Source organism: Myotis brandtii, unplaced genomic scaffold (genome assembly GCF_000412655.1).
Source record: "Myotis brandtii unplaced genomic scaffold, ASM41265v1 scaffold355, whole genome shotgun sequence".
Classification (NCBI taxonomy): Eukaryota; Metazoa; Chordata; class Mammalia; order Chiroptera; family Vespertilionidae; genus Myotis; species Myotis brandtii.
In genome coordinates this window covers 1,367,687-1,376,190 of record NW_005363642.1, presented here as the reverse complement: position 1 = coordinate 1,376,190, position 8,504 = coordinate 1,367,687, and the positions used below count along the sequence as shown (strand labels likewise).

Here is an 8,504-nt window from a genome sequence, read left to right as displayed (position 1 = left end):
GCCTCCTGCAGTGCCCCCCCCCTGGCAGGGTCACAGATCCGGGTCCCAGACCGCAGACAGCCTTGCCTGCTGCCGCCTGCCTGCAGTATGCAAATTAGCGGCCATCTTTGTTGGTAGTTAATTTGCATATCACGCTGATTAGCCAATGGGAGGCATAGCGAAGGTATGGTCAATTACCATGTTTGTCTATTATTAGATAGAATTCTTTTTTCTTTTTTGCTAGGTAGCATCTTTAATAAACAGGGTGACTAAAAGACAAGTAGATTTCCACATCCTCCTGCCAGAATCTTAAAAGTTACAAAGAGGTCTTAACTGGGCTCAGTCACACACACCATCCAGATGGTCAACAAAACATTGCTTTCTCAAGGCTGTGTCCTTGAAAATGGCTCTGGCTCTGGGAACAGTGGGCAGAACCTATATTCCAAGGGCAGGGGAGGTGGTGAAGAGTATTCAACTGTCCAGGTCCAGCTCAAGGGTCAACTAGTGGGCAGGTTCTCTTGACCTCCTCCAACAACAAGCTGTCAGAATTATCCCCCTTTACTTTCTCAACTTGAAGTCATTCTTCCCCTAGTTTGTCTTTCTGTGCTTCCATCCATCACCTAAAATTGCTTTTGCCAATTTCACCAGTGACTTCCATGTTCACAAATTCTTGAAAGTGTTATTTGTACAAATGAGTCTTAAGATCCCAGCCTGCAAAAAATTATTGATTTGCCCTGTGAATTTTCTCTTTAATGCTTATAAAGTATGCAATTTCAACTATCTTAATTGATAATTTGTTGCCCTGGGAGTAATATTTACATTGACATCTCTGTTTGCTTAAAAGCATACATACTTTGTTAGGTGAGAATAAGAGCTGGGTAATTTCCCCTTCTGCCTTTATGCACAAAATTTATAATGTCATGATCTTGTTGACTGCTCATTCAAACCAAGAGTTGAGAATCCATTTCATTTAAAAGTCTGTATTAATTTCTAGTTGCTGTTTAGCTATATCCCTTTACAATATGTTTTAGTGGTTGCAAAAGGGATTATAATATACATCTTCCGTTTCTCCTACTTGATATAAAATATAGAAGCCTTGCAACTGTATAGGTCCAACCATCCTTTATGCTATAGTCATCGTATATATTATCTATATATATAAAAAGCCAAGGACCATAACGCCATCACGACTGGAATGACCAGAGACCAGAACTCCGTGGCCCCTCGCCCAGGCCTGCCCCACCCCCAGCAGGGACCCCCACTCCTATTGGGGTTGTGGCCGGCCTGCAAACCACTCTCACCCCTCGCCCAGGCTAGCCCCACCCCCCATCAGGGACCCCCCCACCTGAATCTGGAGGCCCCCATCAGGGCAGGCCAGCTGGTCCCCACCCGTGCTCCAGGTCTCTATTCCTATATAATAAAAGGGTATTATGAAAATTGACCCTAAAGGCAGAATGACCAGAACAACCACTGGACCAGTCACTATGAGGCGCACTTACCACCTTTTGGTCCCTTTCCCCAGCCGGCAGGCTACAATCGCCTGATGGTAAACAGGGAACTGGGGGTGGGTGGCGGGGCATGCGGGCAGCGCCAAGCCAAGGCCCCCGCCCCGCCGGTTGCCCCCCACACACAGAGTGACCCGCACTGGGGGTGGGGCTGGCTGTGGGCAGCCAGGGAAGATGGCTCTGATCACAGGCTAGGCCTAGGGACCATACCTGTGCACGAATTTTGTGTGCTGGGCCTTTAGTATATACATATATTTAAAAGTCACAAGACAATGCTATAACTTTTGCTTTTTTAAAAAATGTTTTTAAATAAGAGAAAAAACAACTTTTAAATATTTACCCAGAGATTACTATTTCTATTGCTCTTCAACCATCCCTGTAGATCTGAGTTTCTAACTGGTATTATTTACCTTCCACATAAAGAACTTACTTTAGCTTTATTTAAATCCTCACCCCAGGAGTGAGGATATTTTCTCCATTGATTTTTAGAGAGAGTAGAAGGGAGGGGAGAGAGGGAGAGAGAGAGAAAAACACATCAATGTGAGAGAGACACACTGATTGGAAACTTGCAACCAAGGTACATGCCCTTGACTGGGGAATGGAACTCTCGACCCTTCAGTCCATGGGCTGAACCAACTAGGGCTACTTTAGCAATTCTTGAAGTGCAGGCCTGATGCAACACATTCTTTTAGTTTTTTATGTGTTTTTTTTTTTACCTGAAAATATCTATCTTTTCTGCATTTTTAAAGACTATTTTCACTGGGTTTAGAAATCTAGGTTGACAATTTCTTTTCCTCTCAGTTCTTCCAAGATACAGGCAGTCCTCGGGTTACATCAGACTCGACGTACATCGTTTCGTGGTTATGTCACTATCTCCCATTTATTTGTAAAAAAAAAAAAAAAGTGTCATGTCATTTCAATGTATGTACATATGTGCTTTGTGTTTTTTATTATTTATTTACCACAAGTAAAGGTCAGAAATTGTTATCTTTCTTTAAAATTTTTTTTTACTGTTTCACTTCATTACTGCTGTGTATGTGCTCCATGTGAGTGACGTAGGTGCTTATATAGGTGGGTTCCGACTTACGGTGAAAATCACGTTAACGTCGCGCATTAGGAACAGATCTCCAACGTAACCCAAGGACCTACGGTATAGTTACACTGTCTCTGGCATTGATGGTTTCTAATGCTCTCCTGTATGTAACAAGTTGTTTTGATCTGTTTTTCAGCAGTTTGACTCTGATGTGCCTAGGTGTAGTTTCATTGCATTTATCCTGCATGGAATTTACTAAGCTTCACAGAATTTCTGCGCTTTATTTTATTATTATTATTAATTATTTGCCTTTATAACAGGAAGTTTTATTGTTAATTATTTTCCTCAATAGTTTCAGAAAGAGGAACAGATTAGCTATTGGCAAAATCTAATTAAGCAAGTGTTCTGATTGCTAAGGATTTAATTTGAATGCTTTTAATACTTAGCCATCTAATACTTCAAATATAGTCCAGAATAAAATGCATCGACCCCCTCCCTTTCATTTTAATACCCCACCTACCTCACTTCAATGTGGAAATATCTTCATTAAATATGATTCCTAGAGGAATGAGTTCTCTGGAGAGTATAGTCATGAGGACAGTGCACAAAAAGAAAAACTCAAAATAAAACTCTGTATGATGACTTACTAGTTTAAGGAAACAAAAACCTTCCAATATATTAAGAAATCAATCCAGTTACAGATGCACTAATAGGTCTATGAGAAGAGGTTCTGGTATGGTAACTGAAAATAGCTGGCTACTTACAAGATACACAAGCAGGTACAGTGCATCTAGCCTAGCACTGGCCCCAGTGTTCTCTCCACTCTAGGTCTCTTTTTCCTGTTTCTTTATAGTCAAGTCATTTTGAATAGATGCTGCACATCATGAATGAAAGATTGTAAACACTCTGGATTCTGTTATAATAGGAACAGCGTTCACTTCTTTGTTATTTTAGCAGGTCATAACTTGGTTGGCATCAAATGCAAAGTCTCCCATCCACTCCGCACCCCCATAGTAGGTTGCAACTCAATTCTCAGTTCAGTTCCTTTAGCCTTAGCTGAACTATTTGGAGGTCAGCTAAATATTTGGGCAGTTTATGCATAGAATTTGGAGCAACTTCTCTGTGCCTCTCTCCTTTCTCAAATTTCAACCCCCATTTTCCAGCAGGGATTGTTATCCCAAATTCTGTCCTCTGGTCATTTAGGGCAGTAACACTTTGTATGTTTCAACAGTTTTACTTGTCTGGCACAACAGTGATTGTGACCTTCCCTCACACTAAACTTGTGAGCTGAGAATTCACCAGTGATAGTCTTATCTTCCACAAGTTGACTCCCTTCTAGTATCTGCCGTCTCTGGTCACTCTCCAGTACCTCCAGGTAGTTATTTTTATATTTTTCTCCAGAGTTTATAGTTGTTATCTGTGGTAGAGTTGTTCAGGTAGGAGCCACTCAACCATACTGGAAATGGCAATCCTTATTTGTCTCATAAAAATGAGCGAATGCAAATGGTCTCATCTAAGAGATGGTAAAGCTGAGGCCAGGAGAGGAAACCAGGTCATGGTTATGTTTCAGAATGGGCAGTGAGAGCAGTCAGCTATGAAAAAAAGTTAGGTTGGGGATTTTTAGAGTAAAATTTTGAAAGAGACCTATTCCTGTGCAAAACCTTTCTTTTGTGCATTACTAAATTGGGGATAATATTAGTATACTAGAGGCCCAGTGCACAAATTCATGCACGGGTGGTATCTGGCCAGCCAGGCCCCAATCGGGGCGGATTGGGGCCGGGTCTGTTGGGAGGAGGAGATGGTGGGAGGTTTGCTGGCCGACCCCACCCCCTGACCAGGTGGTTCGCTGGCCGCAGTGGGCGTTATAGCGACCAGTCATTCTAGTCGTTATGATGTTGTGGTTGCTGGCTTTTCATATATATAGATAGTTAATGTTCATTACATACTTACTAGGTCTAATGCTGAGACCCTTAAATGCATTCATTATCTCTTGTAATCCTCAAGAAAACTAGATGAGATTGGATTACTTTTCATAGGAAATTTTGCAGAGGAGGAAACTGAAGTTTAGTGAGGTTGAACCCAAGATGACACAGAATTGTTGGCATGATTAATCAATAATAATAATAATGGCAATGAAAATTAAAATAATGGCTCATATTTATCATATTGTAGATAATAGGTATTCTATAAACACTGGATGTACGTACTATTATTATCACTCCATCCAACTCTATGAGGTAAATACTATTATTATCACTTTACCTTTTCAGGTGGAAGAATGGAGGCTGAATAACTTGTTCAAGGTCACATAATTAGCAAACAGTGGACCTAGGATTTGAACGCAGGCTCTAAACCCAATTGCTTAACCTTTATGCCCCAGTTGCCTTCCTGTGCTGATAAAACATCTGAAAAGGCCTTTCACCTGAGAGGTCCTGGAAGAGTCAGGCTCCCTTTCTTTCAGTAAATAACGAGCTGGAATTTCAGTAAATACCAGATCGAATGGAATCCACAGCTGTGGGCTTCTCTGCACGTGCACACTGGTGGTACCTGCAAATGCCAGTGGGGTCTGAATCCACCCACGAACCCATTTCCAACCGTTCACCAGGAACCCCAGCCTACAATGCAAATGAGGAACTCTTCCTAAGCAGGAATAAATTGCAATAAACTGCAGAGGTTCCCTCATCCTGTTTTTCACTTCATGTTTTGGATGCTGCAGGCTGGGTGAGCAGAAATCCCAGGCTCTGGCCACGGGCAGCTGCCCTCCTCCGAGCGCTGCCATGAACCACTTCCAGACCATCCTGACTCAGGTCCGGATGCTGCTCTCCAGCCATCAGCGGGGCCAGGTGCAGGCCCTCCTGGACAACCTGCTGGAGGAGCAGCTTCTCTCCAGGGAGTACCACTGCGCCCTGCTCCAGGAGCCTGACGGCGAGGCTCTGGCCAGGAAGATCTCGTTGACGCTGCTGCAGAAAGGAGACCCAGAATTGGCCCTCTTGGGATGGGCCTGGAGTGGGCTGCAGGGCCCAGTGGTTGAGAGGGACCCCGGCTACAAGGACCATGGTGGTAAGTTGACATCCCCTTTGCTCCAGGAGCAACGACTGGCCCTTGGCACCTCAAGGATTCCCCTTCCTCTCTGAAAGGAAAGTCAATGTGATCATTCCTGTTCCAAGATGGGAAGGCAGACTTAGACAGGAATCAGACCTTCTGGTGGAGCTGGCAGGAGCCGCAAGGGCTTGGAGAACTCAATCTGTGATGATGGGCGTGCTGGAGGCATACAGCGAGCTTCCCACTCTGCTAAAGAGGAAATCCTCCTGCCCTGGCTGATGTAGTTCGGTGGTTGGAGTGTCGGCCTTCGCACCGAAGGGTTGCAGGTTCGATATCTGGCCTTGAAGGGGCACGTGTGGGAAGCATCCGATCCATGTGTCTCTCTCACATGGATATTTCCCTCTCTTTCTCCCTCCTTCCCTCTCTTCCATTCTCTCTAAAAAAAAATCAATGGAGGATTAACAACAAAAAAATCCTCCTGGAGGCATAATGCCCATTTGGTTTACTCTCTGAGTTGCCTTGAAGTGTCAGGCACTGTACTGGGCACTTGGGAGCCACAGATAGACAGATCCAGGCTTGCATGCAAGGGGCTCACAGTCCAGTGGGGAAGACGGATGCAGGCACAATCAGTGTGGTTCAGTGATAGAGAAATGAGATGCCGCAGACAGGAGGGACCAAAGGGCTGGAGAGCAGAGGATGCTGTGTATGCATATGTATACATGCACACATGTGAGTGTGCTTGTGTGCATGTGTGTGGGCATATATGTGCATGTAATGCATTTCTATGTATGTGCATCTGTGTCACGGATAGAGACAGAAACCAAAGGACAGAGAGGGAGAGAGAAAGGAAGGGAGAGACAGAATATAAAGGAACAGAGACAGACAGAGATGGAGAGGAGGGAGGGAGGAAGGAAGGGAGAAAGGGGAAAAGGGAGAGAGTGGGTGGGGGAGAAAGAGCAGTAGAAAGGGGGTGAGGGAGAAAGAGAGAGAAAGAGAGACAGGCAATAGGAAGTAGATCAGAGGGAGAGAGTGTCTTATTTTTAAAGAGCATTGACACTTGATGCATCTTAAATCAGACAAAACAAGTCCACACGATACCGTGTCACTCACAGCCTTGGCTCCTCAAACACGTTAGGTCTTCCCCAGAGTTACAAAGAGGTTCTCTTTGTTGCAAACAACCTTCTTCCCAAAGACATGTGTTTGTCCTCTCTCCTCTATGCAAATCTGTGCCTTTCCAATTTTATGACTTGGCGTCATAAATTCCTACTCCTTCTTGGTCCCTTTATGGCTTCAGAGTAACTTGGAAACCTGGGATAATAGCAGTGATTCACTTTGCGGAAGTATTTACTGTGCGCCAGGCACAGCCTAGCCCGTGGCCGGCAAACTGCGGCTCGCGAGCCACATGCGGCTCTTCGGCCCCTTGAGTGTGGCTCTTCCTAAGCCTTAGGAGTACCCTAATTAAGTTCATAACAATGTACCTACCTATATAGTTTAAGTTTAAAAAATTTGGCTCTCAAAAGAAATTTCAATCGTTGCACTGTTGATATTTGGCTCTGTTGACTAATGAGTTTGCCGACCACTGGCCTAGCCCATTCAAGCACCTCTTTAGATGGTTCCCACATCCATCCTAAGCCCTTTGCTGATCTCCAGCCTTATTCTACACCTAAAGAAGAAAGCAGACACTGCTCAGAGGTGACACAACTCTGGGTCCCCAGGTGGGAAGTGGTGGAGGCAGGGTTTGAAGACAGATAAGCTTTTATCCTCAACCTGGCCTGGAGGGGAATGAGCCTTTTGATGGTCTTGCCTTTAGGCCTCAGGGTGGTGCAGTAATTTCTCCAACTCTTCTGCCAAGACATAAGTTTACATGGTTTTGGCTCTCTGTGGTTAAATTCGCACCCAGGTGGTCTCCTGGACACACCTTTCACATCTGAATGATCTCCCTGACTGCTTACCTGAGCGCCCTCACCCACTTGGTGGTCTGGGAGGGGGGCACTGGGCAGTGCAGAGGCCAACCTTGGGGGAAGTCGAAGCCTTCCTCTCTTCTAGACAAGCCCCCCCACCCCCCAACTGCATGTTCCTTCCGACACCTCCGCTCCTCCCTCCTCCTCTCTCGGGTTCCTGTTATTAACTGTGTTTCCTCCCTGGGGATGTAATATATTTATTTCTGACCCCACATGACTCTAGAAAGAGAACTGAGCTCAGGGTCCCATGGTCTTCAGGAGGCTGAGAGACAGAGAATGGCAACTCTCTTTTCTGCTCTTTCTGTTGTCAACATAAGAAACATTCAAACCTGCAAAGAATTTTTATGAGTGTGAGCCAAACTGTCGACAATGGCCAGGAAGTAAAATCTCAATGTAGTGAGATAATGCTCTGGGAGAACGGGTGGTTTTTCACCTATTTTTATAAATTACCATCAAAGGAGGAGACATAAGTGGGTTGCATGAAATCCATTGGTGATAGATTAGGGAGGTGGGAGAAAGCAAAGGGGGGAGGGCAGGGAACCTCTGGGATCGGATAAAAAGTAAAATGATAGGCACATGCTTCTTTTACGGAGGTGGGGACAGGATAGTTAACAGTCAACAATTAATATGGTAACAGTAACAGTGAGGGAATTTGTAATCTCTGCCCTCCTGCTTTGGTTGTGTCCTGAGGGGTCCCTAAAAAGAGAAGTTACAAGTTACCCTGATATTGTAAAAACACAATAGGCTCAGTCACGATCAAAGTTGATCTTTTACAGGGAAGATACCGGACTAGGACATATCTACTCATTATAAACTGCCTTTTAATTTTAAAAAACTTTAATTTTAGACCATCCTTTGTGGTTACTTTAGGTCTGAGTTTGCAAGGCCACCATGCAGGCCTTCCCTGAGCTGGTCAGGTTAGCATGTGGCCCCTTTTCGTCCACACTGTCCCCAGGCCAGCTGTCCTCAGGGCTGGAGGCTTGA

The 8,504-nt window shown here is 44.7% G+C and overlaps 1 protein-coding gene across 1 annotated transcript; it reads left to right on the top strand.

The window, feature by feature from the left end:
• The first annotated feature begins 5,249 nt into the window (after nt 1-5,249).
• LOC106727048 (MHC class II transactivator-like) lies at nt 5,250-8,504 on the top strand. The gene is made up of 2 exons (XM_014544169.1): nt 5,250-5,577; nt 8,476-8,504. The coding sequence occupies exons 1-2, from the start codon at nt 5,295-5,297 to the stop codon at nt 8,502-8,504; spliced, it is 312 nt and encodes a 103-aa protein (XP_014399655.1). The 5' UTR covers nt 5,250-5,294.

Coding starts and splice junctions, on each gene's coding strand:
- LOC106727048 (XM_014544169.1), top strand. CDS start 5,295: ATGAACCACTTCCAGACCATCCTGACTCAGGTCCGGATGCTGCTCTCC. Junction 5,578..8,475: donor CGGCTACAAGGACCATGGTG/GTAAGTTGACAT, acceptor CACTGTCCCCAG/GCCAGCTGTCCTCAGGGCTG.